At 55.5% G+C, this 17,039-nt stretch overlaps 5 protein-coding genes across 5 annotated transcripts; 3 read left to right on the top strand and 2 right to left on the bottom strand.

Annotated features, from left to right (window-relative positions):
• Positions 1 to 176: 176 nt before the first annotated feature.
• SLS55_009411 (uncharacterized protein) lies at positions 177 to 2,774 on the bottom strand (the record flags this gene model as incomplete). Its single annotated transcript, XM_066780812.1, has 3 exons — positions 177 to 351; positions 418 to 2,315; positions 2,367 to 2,774. 3 exons carry the CDS (start codon positions 2,772 to 2,774, stop codon positions 177 to 179), a joined length of 2,481 nt encoding a protein of 826 aa, XP_066628758.1.
• A 916-nt stretch (positions 2,775 to 3,690) lies between these two features.
• Positions 3,691 to 4,094, top strand: SLS55_009412 (uncharacterized protein; the record flags this gene model as incomplete). The annotated part of the gene is made up of 2 exons (XM_066780813.1): positions 3,691 to 3,822; positions 3,882 to 4,094. The coding sequence occupies 2 exons, from the start codon at positions 3,691 to 3,693 to the stop codon at positions 4,092 to 4,094; spliced, it is 345 nt and encodes a 114-aa protein (XP_066628759.1).
• A 2,929-nt stretch (positions 4,095 to 7,023) lies between these two features.
• On the top strand, positions 7,024 to 9,419 carry SLS55_009413 (uncharacterized protein; the record flags this gene model as incomplete). The annotated part of the gene is made up of 2 exons (XM_066780814.1): positions 7,024 to 7,240; positions 7,300 to 9,419. 2 exons carry the CDS (start codon positions 7,024 to 7,026, stop codon positions 9,417 to 9,419), a joined length of 2,337 nt encoding a protein of 778 aa, XP_066628760.1.
• A 1,002-nt stretch (positions 9,420 to 10,421) lies between these two features.
• On the bottom strand, positions 10,422 to 13,551 carry SLS55_009414 (uncharacterized protein; the record flags this gene model as incomplete). The annotated part of the gene is made up of 5 exons (XM_066780815.1): positions 10,422 to 11,621; positions 11,678 to 12,988; positions 13,044 to 13,211; positions 13,268 to 13,430; positions 13,484 to 13,551. 5 exons carry the CDS (start codon positions 13,549 to 13,551, stop codon positions 10,422 to 10,424), a joined length of 2,910 nt encoding a protein of 969 aa, XP_066628761.1.
• A 1,072-nt stretch (positions 13,552 to 14,623) lies between these two features.
• SLS55_009415 (uncharacterized protein) lies at positions 14,624 to 15,758 on the top strand (the record flags this gene model as incomplete). The annotated part of the gene is made up of 2 exons (XM_066780816.1): positions 14,624 to 14,758; positions 14,838 to 15,758. The coding sequence occupies 2 exons, from the start codon at positions 14,624 to 14,626 to the stop codon at positions 15,756 to 15,758; spliced, it is 1,056 nt and encodes a 351-aa protein (XP_066628762.1).
• Between the last annotated feature and the right edge of the window lie 1,281 nt (positions 15,759 to 17,039).

Raw genomic sequence — 17,039 nt, forward strand, 5'->3', positions numbered from 1 at the left:
GAGGAGATTTGAAGGGCAAGACCATGTCTCCACAGCGGCAGGGGAATCTGCAAAGTGAGACGAAGCTCCAATGATGGTCCGAAATCTGCATTAGTGGAGTTATAGACCACGGCTAGCACCAGAAAATCGGCGTGGTGGCGAAGGTCCGTCAACTTGAATATAACGCCGCGGGAAGATCAAGCGAGATAGCGGTACGCAGGAGGGGACGCATCTTCGATGCGCTCCAGGTACTCGCGTTCTATCAGGCTTTCGATTCGCTTCTTGATCATGTTCACATCCGGTTTGAACTGATTAGCCAGGATCGAGAGGGTCTCGGCGACAAGGTTCTGGTGGGTGAGCTCCTTTCGTTGCCTATCAAATAGTCAGCCATCGCTATGTTTTGCTTCCTATCAAGTACCTTGAGTCAAAAGAACATACTTCATGATACGAACAATAGCAGCCTCGATGCAGAAGCCTCGAGAGTCATTGTTCTTCTTCTCCGTTTCCTTGCGTTCTTTGTCGCCTTCCACCTTATTGCCTGCCGTAACAACACCGACCTTCAGCTTGTGGAATTTGCCCACGAAGCCGGGGTTGAATAAGAACTGATCGGAAGGCTTGACATCTTTACTCATCGGCGTCTTGATCAAAATCCTAGTCTTGGGCGCAACGGCTAGAGACTGCAAGTTCCGGATGAGATCGTGGCTAGGGATGTTGGTCTTTGCCTGAATCTCCTCAAAGGTCAAGCCCTCATCCTCGGCGAGGTCGTTGAACAACAGCAAGATGACCATGGCGTAAGTCGATACGTTCAGTTCATGCTTGCGCTCCTTCACGCCTTCTTTGGTTGGCACCTTGGGGAACGTTGCCCGGATATCGGCAGATCCCATGTTGGCAAGCCAACTAAGCTGCCGCCCAGAATGCTTCTCCCCATAAAACAGCTCGAACGATTTCTTGATCCTGTCGATGGCGGGAGGGAAGATGCACTTCGTGCGCTTGCCGTCCAGATCCTCGTTGGAGCCACTTCCCATCGATTCCAGAGGCCAGGTCATGCTTGTGAGCACATTCACCGTGAGCTCAATACGCCTTGGGTCAGGGTCTCCCAGGTTAGCGACATAGACCTTGAAGCCGGAAGTCAGCTCTTCTGAGATAGTCATGTCCTTGAACATGGCTTCCAACTTCGAAGTGAAATTGTTTCCGAGCTCAATCTTCATGCGAGAGATCATCTGCTGCTCGACATCGTTGCTCAGGGACTTGGCCATGAGGAGACGCTTGCAGAGATGCTTCTTATAGTAGCGCTCAAAGAGATCCTTGTCGGCGATATACCGAAGCAGGGTAATGGCCTTCTCCAAGACAACGTCAACCTCGCTCTCCGTCTTCCCCTTGATGCCCTTCTTCATGTTCTCATCGATGAAGAGAGAAATGTACTCGGAGCTCCTGGGGAAAGCAGACGAGTTGATAAACTCGGTAAAGCTGCGTGTCAGGGCGGTCTGCATTGCTTGGTCCGAATCAAAGGCCCGTTTCCAGATCAGATCAAACTTGTCCTTGAGGGCTAAGACGGCTTCGACCCATTTGATGGCAGCCACCGTTTGCTGGTTCACAGCCTTGTCCGCAACGGCCTTCTTTCCCTTTTCACCATCTTCGCCGTTTTCCGCCGGCTGAGGGGGTGCAGATGCCGCAGATGTTGTTGCTTGGTTGATTTCGTTACCCATCTCCACCACGCGGTTCTGGATAGCACGGACAAGTTCGGCCTTCTTGGGATCCACCCGAGCGTTCAGATCATAGATCAGCCCAAGCTCTTCAATCCTCTCGTTGTCGACCATGAATTTCACACCGCTCTCGGACTCGATAAGATCATGGATCTTGTTCTCAATGAGCTCTTCCTCAACAACGCGTTCAATCTTGGACTTGGTGGTCTCCGATAGCGTGGACCTACAGCGATCCACTTCTTCGCGCAGTCTTCTGGAGGTGTGCCTGCAATATGCGCCCGCGTCCGACTCCCGCAATAGAGTGTCGCCTTCGGTTCGGTAGAAGTCCCGACTTGCATCCAGGAAGTGCTGCTCGAAAGCAGTGACGTACAGGCGCTGGTTTAAGTCTTCTTTCATGGTCTCGTATAAGCTCTCCAGCATGTACACGCAGGACTTGATGAGGTGCTTGTCGATAACATCGCCATTGCGTTCCATTTGTATCTGGTCCAGGATGATGCGATTGAGGAGATCTTGCACGGTTAAGTCGGAGTGGTTCGGATTCGGCGGCGAGCGGAGGATGTTGTCGCGGAAGAGCATCAACGAGGTGGTGTAGATGGAGGGTTGCCGATGGTCCGCGCAGTACACGCGCTCCTTCTAGGGTTAATACAGAAATATCACGGCGGTTGTGTATGCGGCGAGACTTACCATATACATCAGTACATCCGTGAGCATGCTCATGCACAGTTGATAATCCTGCCATTCCTCGCGAATGCCCTTCAGAAATTTCTCTCCACCAACACGACGTTCGTTCGCGGTGGTGTTGGCGCTGCCTGCCTGCAGATCTGCCACCAAGCTGCTTGATACCAACTGAGCTGCCTTTGTCTTCACCTCGTTGCATAACCAATCCTTCTCGAACTGCAGTACGCTCTGGTAAAGCTGCTCGCCTTTCTTTTTCAAAATCACGCGATACGTATGCCTGTAGAGAGCCTCATACGAAAGGTCGGATGCGTTCTTCGTGTGGATTTGGCGGATTGCGCTGGATATTGTGCCCCAGGTCGATTCGAAGCTCTCGTCGCCACCGTTCAGGCCCTTTTGCAATGTTAGATATCTCATTCGCGAAGTAGCCAAGTCGGAACCCCAGGAGCGGTGAAGACGCTGGATATTATAATGTAGGTGAGGCCAGCACAGCAAACGCGCTGGAGGGCAGGCCTCTACGCCGGCTGCCAACCAAAGTGAGACTCACCCTGCGCGGCGGGCGAATCTTGCCCTGCCGTCCCGGCTTAGGATACATGACGAAAGTTGTTGTGAAAAGAGGTCGACTGTTGCGGGAAGCTCCCGAGTGACGGGCGTATCGAGCTCTGAAAGTGTTGGCGGGGCGCGGGGAGTGTCAGCGCGGAACGCGTAGGCTGGAAGTCGGCGAACGGCGACTGGTCGTTTGACGACACGGGGTGGTTGTTGCGTGGCGCGGTCAACGGCGCAAGCTCATGGCCGAGCTGGCTTAAAGGGTTGGCGGAGCGCGTGTTGCGGCTGGCCGAAGTCGAATCGGGCGGAGGTATTGAGGTGGTAGAGACCGAGAGCGTGCACGGAGCCAGTATCCAGTAGAGGACCCTGGCTGGCGATGACGGAAGGCGCACAAAACGGCAGATCGCAGCAGTGCATTGGCCGGAGAGGTCTTCTGGCGTCGCCCGTGCAAACCACCACCTACTCTTAGCCGCAACACCACTTCCGCGAGCCCATCTTTTTGACTGCTTGAGGATCCCCGTCAAACTCGGCCATGCGACCCGCTCGTTCGCTCGTCCGCCTTTGTTCGCGCCCTCCGTCGCTCGCCAATGCGCCGCGCGCCGCGCCCACTTCCGCGCGCCGCATTCATCCAGAGCTTTCGCACATCCGTCGTCCTCAGCCACAGCCATTCCGACCGCAGCTGTGCCGCCATGCCTTCTCCACCACCGCGAAGCGCTCCGAGTCCGCTGCTGCGCACCCGGGCGCTGGCCCTGCCGCGCGAGACCAGCAGCAGGTTCCGCAATACCAGATGACCTTCACCTGCAAGGCCTGCACCACGAGATCCTCGCATAAGATTTCCAAACAGGGCTACCACCATGGCACAGTTTTGATCTCGTGTCCGGGCTGCAAGAACCGGCACTTGATCTCCGATCATCTCAAGGTTCGCGACCTTCCGCCTGGCCCAAGGTTCCAGCGCGCCACTAACAACCGCCCGACCAGATCTTCGCCGACCAGAGCACCACCCTCGAAGATATCATGAGGGAGAAGGGCCAGCTGGTCAAGCGCGGACAACTCAGCGACGATGGAGATCTTGAGCTTTGGGACGATGGCTCACAGACGAAACACACTCCCGCTGCGCCGAAGGCTCCTGCTGCGGAGAGCGAGAGCAGCGAAAACGAAGCCCCTGGGACTTCGTTCAAAAAATCCTCATAGCTTTCCGGGCCCTACAGCCTACAAAGCATCACGATGGGAAGAAATTTATGGCGTTTTGGGACACTGCGGCACAATTCTTTCCGAATGCATGTGAAAGAGCATCTGTACAACTTACCCATTCCTGTACAGCATCTTTCATTAGATATTAAGGATCTACCTTAAGAGATTACAGGCGCTTCTACAAGAATGGGGAATCAAACAAACTTCAAAAATGGACCGGATCTGCATCCCAGATGCATGATCCAAGACTTCCCTCTCATAACTTTCTAAACAAATTTGCCATCTCTTGCGTGACCTCGTGACTATTTTGCTCCATGAAACATTGCGTCTGCTTCATCATCGCTGTGCCTTCTGAGATCAGTGCCCCTTTCCTGCCGGGCTCACCTGCGATTACGCCTTTACAGTAACGGTCTCCTTGACAGTAGCTGTCTCGGTAACGGTCTCCTTCTCCGTGACAGTACTCGTCAGGAAGACAGTAGAGATGCTTGGGTTTACTGGGATGACGGTAATACCGGGGCCCTCAGAAGATGTTTCAGATGACGTCGGCGCACTCTCAGTACTTGAAAGAGCAGTCGAAGAGGCCCCCAGGGCCGTTCTTGTGGTGCTTGGGCTTTCAGAAGACGACGGTTCTGCGGAGGAAGACGGCGACGCAGTGGAAGTGGCACTCGTCTTGACGGTACTAGACAAGACGGTGCTGGTGTCAGCGTTGCTCGTCTGAGCGACGCCTGTTTCAGTGTACTGCGTACTGGACTCCAGAGTCGACGTAGGGGTCGTGCTCGAGAGGAGAATCGTTGATGATTCGGCAGGCGTCGTCACTGATGCAGCGTTGGGTCGAACGGTCGTGTATATCGTCGTATAAAAAACTCCTGGAAGCTGTGACGGCGATGACGTCGCGGAAGACTCCTGTGGTGTAGACTGAGCAGAAGACTGCAGCGTTGAAGGGGGATTGGTAGGAGTCGCTTGAGCAGCAGGGCTAACGATGGTGTATATCGTTGTTGTTTGGTACAGCACTCCAGGTTCTGAAACAAATGTGGATGCACCTGTTGCAGAGCTGCTCGCACTTGATTGGACGGAGCTGACGGCAGAGCTGGAGGTTGGAGTGTTGGGCACGGGTGTACTGGGAGTAACTACGACGGGAAGGGTGGTTGGCGTCTCAGCCGCAGGGGTGGATTGCGAGGAGCTGATGGCTTGGCTGATCTGCGCAGATGGCGTCAAGGGTGAATAGGTAAAAGGCCTGCCAGTCGGGGCCGATGGTGTTTGAGGCGAGTATGTGAAAGGGCGCGTGCCTGAGGGAGTATTGACCCCAGGAGTGCTGACAGCCGAAGTACTGGGTGTGGTCGAGTTAGGAGCCGATGTGGCACCAGGAGTCGAAGGATTGTAAGTGAACAGGCGAGTCGTGGATGCCGATTCCGACACAGAGAACTCAGGGCCTACGAAACCACCAGGAGCCGATGACGCAGTCGTCTTGGACGTCGACGAATGGATGACGGGCGTCAGCGGACTAAGGGCCGGGGCTGTCGCAATGGTAGCCGAAGGCGTGGTCTCTGCGGAAACAGAAGACTCGGCCTGAGTGGTTTCGGGCGCTGCCGAAATATCGACTGTGGCAACTGGTGAGCCAGAAGGATCCACGAAGGTAAAGACAGCTGGGATGGGCGTACTGGTACTAGGGAGGGTCACTGGCACAACAAAAGGAATGCCAGTGTCCGCAGCCTGAACTCCCGGAGGAGTGGACGGTGTACTTATTGCGATGGGCGTGCTTGGAGAGGAGGCAACTTCAACGGCGGGTGACGACGAATTCAAGTATCTAGGATAGCTTTGTTGTGTTAGCAGAGGTATACATGATCGGGGGCTTGGACCGCTTTACTTGACTCTCCGCGCGAGCTGAGGGAGTGGGCCCGCGACGGCGGAAGCTGATAGTGCTGCCAGCAGCAGACATCTCATGGTGCAACCCATGTTTGGACCAAAAACAAAATAAAAAGGCCGGAGAGCAAAGAACGAAGGCCTGAGAAACCAGCCCAGGGAACAGAAGGAAGAGCAGACCAGCAGGCGGCAGCCTACTAAGCGAAAGAAAGTGGTCTATGAGAAAGATGATGTGAAAGCGAAAACGAAGCCAGGAAAGATCGACGAAGAGCGGCGACGGTATTAATGGTGACGACTGGAGGCTAAGGAAAAGACTTGTCGGTCTGCACGGCGGCCTAGAGCCCGACGAGAGCCACGCAGGAGGAGGTTCCCTAGGCGGGTTTTGAAGGAGCGAATTAACCGCCGTTTTACTCAAAAATAGCAGAGACACAAGCACTGGCTGGGCCAGTCCCGCAAGACACCGCCAGCACGGAAGACATGGGGCTATTTGCAGGGTCGAGTGGAGTAGGTGAAACGGGATCGGGGCGGCTCGCCTTCAAAACCCGCCTAACGACGCACAACGACGCGCTGTGGTTGGCCGCCGCATGAAACGCCGTCCATCGCGCCGCAAGCTCCACGACCACGTCTTCTGGAAGCTGCGCCCCGGCCTCGACGTCGAAAAGAACAGCGTCGTCGTCCAGTCGGTCGCGTCGCTGCACGCCGACCGGGGCTTTATCTGCGTTGCCCGGGCCCAAGGCTTCACCCGGCTCAGGAGGACATTGGCATGGTTGAGCGTGCTCGTCGGGTGACGGCGCGCTTCGATACTTAGGCGCCGCCATCCCGATTGTTGTACGGCATCTCGTGCAGCGCATGCGGGAAGGGCCGGGGTGGCAGGTGGCAGGCCACTTATCGATAGTTGCTCCGCGCAACTAGGCGCAACCCACCCGCAAACAGCCCGCGCAAGCCCTCCCGCCGCCCTGCACTGCGCTCTACGTCAACGGTAAGTCTGCCCATCACGGGCACTGCGTTTCGGTTTCTCTATCAATTGCTGCGTCCTTCTCCCTCTCGTCTTCCGTCGACCGTCGCCACCATGAGCGTCCGCGTGCTTGCCCGTATCCGACCCCTGCTCAAGGACGAGTTCGACAAGGACACCATTGTTACCGCTGAGAGCACCACCGGAGACGAAAACTCGCTGCCTAACGTCATCCGCATCCCCAATCCGAAAAATGAGGCCGAGTCCTTCAGCTTCCAGTTCCAGAGCGTCTACGACCGCGCCACCACCCAACAAGAGCTGTTTGACAGGGAGGGTATGTTGTCCACGAACATCTAGCTACGGAACACTGCCATTGATTGACTCGTCCTGCAGTCTCGCCCACTGTCAAGCACGTCTTCAATGGCTTCGATGTCACAATATTCGCCTATGGCGTCACTGGCACCGGCAAGACCCATACCATGCGTGGCGGAAAATCCTTGGCAGACCGCGGAGTCATCCCTCGTCTACTCAGCTCTATATACCGCCGTTGTCGAAAACTCGAAAAGGACGGAGACACGCAGGTTGAGGTGTCGCTGAGCTACTATGAAATTTACAACGACCGTGTCTACGACCTTTTTGAGCCCCCAGAAAAGCGCACGGCAGCCGGCCTACCGATCCGGGATAATAATGGGAAAACCGTAGTCGTTGGGCTCACCGAGAGGCCTTGTACCACCTTGAAGGATTTTGAGAAGCTTTACGACGAGGCCAACCTGAACCGGTCCACATCTGCAACGAAACTCAATGCTCATTCGTCACGGTCGCACGCTATTCTATGTGTCCAAGTCACGCAAACAACGGCAACCCATACCCGCGTCTCCAAAGTCTCCTGTATCGACCTTGCTGGATCTGAAGACAACCGGAGAACGGACAACAAGCGAGAACGTCTCGTCGAGTCTTCGGCGATTAACAAGTCTTTGTTCGTGCTTGCCCAGTGCGTTGAGGCTATCAGCAAGAAGCACTCCAGGATACCGTACAGAGAGTCCAAAATGACCCGCATCCTATCTTTGGGCCAGAACAACGGCCTCACTCTCATGGTTCTGAACCTTGCGCCAGTGCGCTCGTACCACCTTGACACCCTAAGCTCCCTCAACTTCGCCAACCGGACCAAGAAGATCGAAGTCGCTGAAGTAGAAAATGAAGCTGTCCTTCGCGGACCCCCGAAGACGACGTCGGCCATCTCCGGCACGAACCTGCAGCAGCGCCAGCCGCTCCGAGCATTGGCAGCCGCGACAAATGCAAATATCGCACAGAACCATACGCAGCAAAAGAAAATCGACAAGCCAGCCAAGGCTTTCTCTGTATATTCTGACAAACACAAGTCCGTGAAGTCAGCACCGACAGCCCGCTCAGATCCCTTGAAACGGGGTGCCACACACCCCACGCTTTCGTCGAAGGTCACTAAGCCTGCTAGGCCAGTGCACAGCTCGGGCTATGGTAAGCCAACGCCCTTGCCGACTAGTCTCTCGCAGGAAGCAATCGAAGCACTTATTGAGCGTCGGTTGGAGGAGAAACTGGCTGAGCGCGCCCTCCACGAGTCCTCCACTATTCAGACTCAGGATGTTAGCGAAGCGGTGAGACAGCGGTTGGAGGCTCTGGAAGAGCGTGTCGGTAAGACGGAAGATGGTCGAGCGGAAGGCCTGCATTTCCTTCTCATGGCCAAGCAACATCATGTTCGTGGGGAAGATGTCTCTGCGCTTAAGATGTACCAGCTGGCTCTGCCACATTTCCCAGAGAACGAGAAGCTCAGCCAGAAGATCGTCAATCTGCAGGAGAAGATTCGCTTGAAAAAGGAAGCCGCGAAAGCTTCTACCGCACACGAGCCACACTCTGAATTCGTGGAGCCGAACCATGTGCCTACTCACACCCGTCCTTCCACTCTCGCGAAGCAGCCTCTTAGGAGGCCAGCACCGGAACACGTCTCTGCACCAGAAGAGCGATCCTTTGCCGCACCTACCCGACCCGTTGCCAGGAAGCTCTCGAGTAAGAAAGAAAAGCCCGCCACTTGCGAGACACACCAGGATACCCCCGAAGCCGAAATCGAAGGCTACGACGACTCGTTCGTCCCCGAGGATGACGGCGCAGCCTCGGACTACCACGAGCAAGAAGACAGCTTCGTCTATAAGCCCAAAGTCAAAGTGTCCAAGAAGCCGAAGATGAAGATTTTCCGCGACAATAGTAACCATGGCCTCGACATGTCTTCCTCGTCAGGCGGCACATCTCTCACACCCCGCACCCGGCGCTTGCTCGACATCATCAACACGCGTGAGGTCTCGCAGATCCGACTACTGAAAGGCGTTGGCGCCAAGAAAGCCGAGGCTATCGTTAACTCGCTATGTGAGATGGATGGTAGCGGCGCTGACGACTGGCTGATCACGGATCTGGAGCAGCTAGGTGGGCTGAAGGGCGTCGGATTGAAGACGGTTGAGAACATGAGGGCTGGGTTGGCTTGTTAGCTTGCTTAAGGGCTATAAAGAACTGTTAAAAGGGTCTTTACCTAGTGCTTAGCGTTTTTAATTTGTCTTTTCTGCAGGTGTAGAGCCGTCTCTGTTGCATCGGGCTATGCCTTTCAGCGATGGCGTTTTTTCCGGGGCTCCTCTTCCAACGAAATCGGGGTTTCATATACTGGCATTGGGACGGCGTTTTTTTGGATGTTGTTTTAGATCTTTAGCTACAAAGAGGCTTCGATGAGGATATCTGTCACTTCGTCCATAGGCTCCTGTGGTCATAGTAGCAGAAAATAATCGCATTTCCTCTCAACATCTTCGAGACTACTAGCCTATGACTTGGATATGTGTCCACTTGATGGCCCAAGCCGAGAGTTAGCATGAGTCAAACTCCCTCATCTCTGGCGCTGGAGTATGAGCGCTCCGTAGGAGCCCGACGCATTAGCAATTAGAAGGCTGCGGTTGGCTGACTGGCGCATGCAGCTATACTCCACCTCTTCTTTTCCTGTCGACTCGAGGAGCGGTAGGTGTCCTTTCAAGTAATCATGCTTTCCTGGAGGATACTTCCACATCAACTCGGCGACCTCAGCCATTTAATGGAGTGCAGAGCATCAGGAGTCAAGTAATCAGTAACGCCATGAATAAAAGTGATATTGTTTTTTTTTTGTGTTAGTATCGATTGTACAGCACGTCATCGTAGCTCATTAACTTATGCGACATAAATACCGACACTGCCGCCCATGGTAATCAAAGAATGCTCACTGTGTAAACCATAAAAGAAGTATTACGAGAAACCCAAACACAAGCCCGAGAAAGAAGGAAAGCCAAGTATACAAGGGAAGGTAGTAGAGAGTTAGAACATGGTCGTCGCCGATCAGCTTTTCCCCTCCACGCCTCCCCATGACCAATGAAGGCATCATCGACAAATGCCCCGCTTACTCCTGGTCGCATGCTTAAGATGATATGGCAATCGCCCCCTACGACCAACAAAGCGGCGGTCCATGAGCGCCGCTACTTTTTGCCCTTTGACACCTGTCCGACACCTCTCGTGAACCTTCCTAGCTGACTTAGACTGCTCTTGCTTTTCTGGTGACCTTGGACCGGGGGCTTCATGGATCCTTGATCCGTACCCAACGGCGGTCTCGTCATGCTTTGTGCAGAAGCAGGTCGCTGCGGCAGACCACCACTCTGCAAGCCCAAAGCGGCTCTAGGATGGAGGCGTCCCTTGATGCTGTCCTGGGCGGTACCACCCAGACCAACACCACTCTGTCCACCCGAGGAGCTGGCGGCATCCGGAACGTCGGGAGAACCGTCAATTCCAAGCATGGCATTGCGCTGGGCACGGCGGGCGCGTTCTTGTACCTGCTTGAACTTCTCGAGGAGCTCCTGCCATTTGATACCACCCTCTCCCTCGCGTGATTTCAGGCGGTTGGGACGGTCGAAGCCTGAGGTTGTTGGGGTGGGTGTCGTTCTGGGTGCGATATGCAGATAACCAATCGCACTGACGCTGTTGAGCCGGTTCTTCAGCGCTGCAAAGGCTGACGACTGCGGCAGCAGCATAAGAAGACCGTACAAGCACTTGTACAAGTGCGGGTACTTCTCGGGTTCCAGGAGTTGAAGGCGAAGGTAAGTGAAGACAGGTGACTCGAGCAGTTGAACTAGCTTATCGATCTGGATAAGCATGTTCACCGTCATCTCAAGCTCACCGAAGATCTGCAGAAGATGGTACGCTTGCTCATATGCCTGGGCCAGAAGACACAGGGAGAAGGTAGCCACTGCGTTATGACACCAGGAACGGAAAAGGGTGACGAAGAATGCCTGGCCTTCACGAGTCTCGAGATTACGTAGCCTCTTGCGAAGGTCCGCGAGCTCTGGCGCTGTGATGAGGTTGTTGTTGAGGTTTTGGACCATTATGCTGGCAAACTCAACGTCCTCGTCCCTCTCCAAACAATCGGCGAGTGTTCGGTATATCCGCTCAGGGCTGAGTGACACGCAGAGTTGACGGATGATGAGGTTTCCACGGGTTTCAAGAAGACGTCGATCCGTGGCAAATAAGCTCAGAAGACTGACCATGAAGGAGGTAAAGTACGAATCGTCACTGTTCTTAGATATCTGCGAAAGCAACAGAAGATCTCGTGTCACGACTGATTCGGCTGGATCTGAAAGGGTTTTGAGGAGGGCGGGGAAAGTAGCATCGTTAATTGCCAGGATCTTTTCCAGTGTGTTAGTATGTGGATACCAGCATGGATACGTCTTGAAGTACTTACCTTGCGAGGAGCCTTGCGGTGGAGCATTATAAGCCAAGACAAAGCGGCTACACGCGTTGCCTCGTGCTCATTCAGGAATTGAAGGGTAAGGGCATTGACTGCTGCCTCGTAGTCTAAATCAGCACCTGGCCGGGCCGCAGTTGAAGCATCGTCGCCTTCGGTTGGAGCAAGTGTTTCCACTTCAGGCTTCGGCTTTGCCTCAGCCGCTTTGAGATCCGCTGTGGATTCTCGCATCGACGACCTGCCGCCCTTGAGAGAGTAGTTGGACTCGCGCCGATCTGCGACGTCCTTGGTCGCATTTGATGAAAGCTGCAGCTGCGTCACCCTCGCACTGTCAGTCTTGTTCTCATCTGGGAGAGACATAATATGCTCCATCAACGACGTGTTGACTCTGTTCGCAGCTAGGCGAACCTGCTCAATGTCATTTGCCATAGCGGGAAGCACATGAGAAAGCAGGCGCGGGACAAATAGTAGAATGTCCTCGGGGCAGATCTCAAAGAAGCTGTCGATCCAGCGGAGACAGGTGAGCTGAATCTCCTCCTCTGCGGGCTGTAAGCGCGGGCTGTTTGCAGGATTACGGATACACGTACCAGGGGAATCGCTCAAGTACGTGACAAGAGTCTCCAAAATCTTTGGGTAATCGATTTGCACATCCTGGCCTGGGATCCAATCCCCATCCGTCATGCCCGACGCTCGGTCATTCATGGTGGTAGATTCTGTGCCTTCGCTGATCGAGTCTGGGGCATCGTCGACGTTGGTTTCGCTGTCTGCCTCGAGGTCGTGGGAACTCTGGGCGCTCCGCCCGCTCTTCATACTGGACCTGGAGCTTTTCTTCCCCTCTTCGCCCTGGCTCTTACGGCTTTCAGCAAGACCACGCTTGATGCGGGCAATCTTCTTGATTTCGGCCAGGAATCTCTCCATCGCAGTCTGCGTTGCCGTGTGTACGTCCTGGTTTGGGTCGCTGAGGAATCTGAGGAGGCCACCGAGAAAAGACGGCAAGTACGACACAAGTTCTAGGTCGGGTATCGAGTCGAGCAAAGTGATCCAGGAAACAAGAAACGTTCGGGTAAAGGGGCTCAGGACATTGATCCTTTCCTGGAGGAGGGGTATGAATTTGGGGAGAGAAAAGGCGGGTTGCAAATCGACGGATGCGGTGCCAGACCCCCCCAGTGCGGAATCGTCGTCCACCGCATCTTCAGGATGGTGCAGGATGGATACGTAGGAGGCGGCGGATTCGGACACTATGTCCTTGACCAGGCGGTCGAGCAGTTCAGCGCCGTTTTTGACAGACGCCTCCGAATCAGCGGCAAGCTAGCACATTGTCAGCACGACGGCATGCGATTGCGGTATTCCAGCAGACGCCTACTTTGCAAAGGGCATCGAACACTTCGTTGAAGTACAGCAGAATCTCTCCCTTGGCGACTTTGGCAATGTTGTACATGCTCTCGCAGGCATAGTACCGGACGCGAGCATCTTGGTCGGAGAAGCAGGCGAGGACGGGCGGGACGATCTCTTCGAGGTATCTCGCGACTTCCTGAGGCGCAAGTTAGCAGCGTGCAGGTGGCACTGGATGGGGGCAGCTCCACGCACACTACCCAGGGCTATCGAGGCGGCAGCGAGCCCGATGAGGCCGCCGTTCCTGGCGTGGGGTTGGTGGACGGCGTAGGCATATTCGTGGCAGAGCTGGTAGACAATGCGCTGGATCCTGTCGTGGTCCTTGTTTGCTAAGGCCTCGCGGACCTGAGCTTCGAGTCTGCACGGCGGGGTCAGTGGGCGACAGACGGGCTTCGCGGCGGGGGCACACACTCCAAGGCGCCAGCTTTGCGCTTGTCGTACAGCTTGTCGTTGAGGGCCTTTTGGATGTTAGGGTCCATCTTCACGGCAGCATTGCGCAGGTGGCTGGGCGGGATCGGTGGGTGGCAGTGGGGAGCGGCGGACCAGGCGCGGCGGTCGGAAGGGGGAGAGCGTGGTCGTCCGTCTCTCGCGCCGTGCTGGTGGTGGCTATCGCAGCATTTGTCCGACAGGCTCAGGCGCAGGCTCAGCGCAGGCGTCTGCTGTGGTGACCAGAATGCAGCTCTGCGGCAGGTGCAAGCATGAGCAGGGCCTGCTGCGCGACACCGGCCAATGGGCGCAGCCTGTGACGTTTCGCGCGCCCAGCCAGACAAAGCAACGCGCCGCAGCTCCGCACCCCGGCACAACTCCCACTGCCACCAAAACCACTACCTGCCCCGCGACTGCTCCCCCGACGGCTCCTGCGACCGCCTTGCCCGCTGGGACCATGCGCAGCTTCTGTCTCCCCAGGCATCCGTCCCTGCCCGCTGCGTCCGCCTGAGCAAGCTGCACCGCGATAGGGGGCCTGCCTGGCGATAGCCATGGAGAAGCTTAAACAAATGATGCACCACCACCGCAAGCGCAGCAGCCATGCCTCGTCCTTTTCGCTCAACGCCTTTCGCCATTGGGCCACCGCCTTCATCGTGTGCGACTTCAATGTCGACGTCGGCCCCGAGATCCTGATGGTCTACCCGGCCGATACACCTTTCTCCCAGGCCGATCTCACTGCAATATGCTTCAACAGGCAAGTCCAAGCTCCGCCGCCTCTTGCGCACACTTGCAAACCGCACCCGCCAAGCGCTCGCAATCCTCTCTGTCTAGCCAATGCGGCAACGTTCGGCGGTATGGCGAGTCTAACGATGCTGCAGCTTCCCCGAGCAACAGACTCCCGAGATGGGCGAAGACCTCTCGTTTCAGTTCTCAATCAGAAATCGTTCTCCTGACGTGTTGTTGACTTCTCCATGCGCGCCCCACGGCAGCCCCAGCACCTTCTATGGCAACTGCTTGTTTCGCCAGGAATTTGACGGCACGACCAAGCGCAGCTACAACCAAAAGAGCCTGGTGTTGATCTCCAATCACAACTTCTCGGCCTTCTTCACCCGGATTTTGCAGCAGATGACAAGTTCGGGAATCTTGTGTGACCCCAACACCTTCGAGGCTGCCTGCACTCAGATCTCCGCATGGCCTCCGCCCTCCATTGGCCGTCACGAGCTGCCCTTCCTCGGCTCCTTGCTAGTGCTTGAAATGTACGTCGCTTTTCTCCCGTCTTCGATGGCTCTTTCAACACTGACCAGGCTGAAGTGCGCCTCATCTCGCTTTCCCGCTACAGGGTCTCGCGTCCCCGCAGAGTGTCCGCTCGGACAGTGTCTCGGGCCCCATCTACGCCTATCAACCGACCACTTCTTGGTCGCGCCTCCTCCCCTACTTCTCTTCCTTGTCGGATCTGTACACCGTGTTCGAGAGGCTGCTCCTTTGTGAAAACGTGATCATCATAGCGAAAAGCCCTCAGACCTGCAGTGAGGTCGTGTCGGCACTCGTCGATCTGATTCGGCCCATTCCCTATGCCGGAGAGATCAAGCCGTACTTGACCATGCAGTCCGAGTTCTGCGTTGCTGGCTTCAACGGAGGCACTTCTCGACACTTCATTGTCGGAATCACGAACCCTTTCCTCCTCAAGAGAATCCTGAGTGCAGCAGAAACCAGCGGCAGTACAATTCCGTATGTTCTATATCTGCACAGCACCGGGTCTCCAGTGCCCGTCAAGCCCTCTAGCTCGCAGCCAGCCTGCCCGCCTGGCTTCGATATTCCTGGCGGTATTGAAGCCATGAATCCGGCAAAGAAGCTCCTAAAGCCGGACCGGTCTTTCCTGCAGCAGCTGGACACCATGCAGAGAGGCGGAAGACCGGCCGCAGAAGCTATCGGGCCTCTGATTCGGCGACATTTTGCAGAGCTGACGGCTCAATTCCTCTCTCCCATACTCCGATACCTTGCCACCGGAATGGCGTCAACTGTTGCATCGCCCGGCGGCAACCCCGCCTACGCAAACTTCTCTGAGCCTGACTTCTTGAACAGCCTTTCCAAGTATGGCACTTCCGTAAAGCTACGAGGACAAGGGCCCTTACAACGGCATCGGACCCGTGATGCTCTCTACGCTGGGTTTTGCCGTTCACCAAACTTCTATTCCCACCTCGAGATGAAGCTAAGCCTTGAGAAGGAAGCTTCAGTGGGCTTGCTCAATATGTCCAGGTGAATTATGGAGAGAATACGAACATTTACGACCCCTTTTGTTCATTGGTGGAACTGGGACAATTTGGTTCGGAAAGATGGACCGCGACGCAGTGTTTGATATATTCAGCATGATTGAACGGCAGCAGAACACTCCGTCCCCGAATCAACATTTTCGAGGATGACGGTACATAAGAGGAGGCCCAATTCAATGCATTCTCCACCTCCACTGACCAGCACCACTTCCGATATGACCGCTGGTGCCGTCGCCTTCGTGGTCATTCTTCTGCTGACAGGCACTAGAGCTTCTCCGCTGATGAGACGATTGGACAATGGCGTTGGCACGAAGCCGGCTCTAGGCTGGAACAATTACAACGCCGGTCTTTCCGCAGACGCAGAGTCGGCATTGTCAGCGGCAAATGCATTTGTACAGCTAGACCTTAAAGACCTTGGTTACACGTACATCAACCTAGACGACGGATGGTCAACTAGGGCACGGGATTCCGCACCAGGAGGTTTAAACGATTATGGCATGCTGGAAGTGGGCAACGGTGGGCTGACGGAAGCCGAGGAGCGAGCACACTGCAAAGCCCCGCTCCTGCTTGGGTCGGACTTGACCAAAATATCCAAGTCTAGCCAGGCCATAATCAAGAACGCGGATGTCACTTCCGTCAATCAAGATCCTCTCGGACGCGTTGCATCGACCTTCACGCCAACTGGTCAAACAGCGCCTACAAGTGGCACACTATACCCATGCTCTCAGCAATGGATTCGTGGTCGGGTTGGTTGCAGCGGACGGTGCGGGGGCACTCAGCGTCAACTTTGCGGATGTGCCGGATCTCGGTGCGGGGACGTACAGCTGGACCGAGCTGTATAGCGGGAAGGCTGGAAGTGGTGATGGTGTGAGCTGGACGTTTGAGGTGGAGCATGACATGGCCATCTTCAAGGTGACCGGGAAACTTCCAACGACGGCGAGCCCAAGCCCAAGCTCGAGCGCGAGTCCGGTGAGCATGACGAGCAGCGTGAGATCGGCATCTACCATGGTCTCGACTTTTGCAGCGCCGACAAGCAGCTCAATCGCAGGTCCAGCGACCACGACATCGGCGGGGACAGTTGGGCAGTGGGGACAGTGCGGAGGACAGGGCTACTCAGGGCCCACAGCAGTAAGCCCGGCTCCCCGTCGATAGAAAGACCCGGGAACGGTCGGGCTGACGTTTGCCGGCGTGTGTAGTGTGCGAGCCCCTACACATGCATGCTATGAGCAGAATGCATGGTACTTTGTTGTCACGGCGTATTCCTAATTTTA

This window comes from Diplodia seriata (genome assembly GCF_021436955.1).
Source record: "Diplodia seriata strain FDS-637 chromosome Unknown scaffold_10, whole genome shotgun sequence".
In the NCBI taxonomy this organism is placed as follows: domain Eukaryota; kingdom Fungi; phylum Ascomycota; class Dothideomycetes; order Botryosphaeriales; family Botryosphaeriaceae; genus Diplodia; species Diplodia seriata.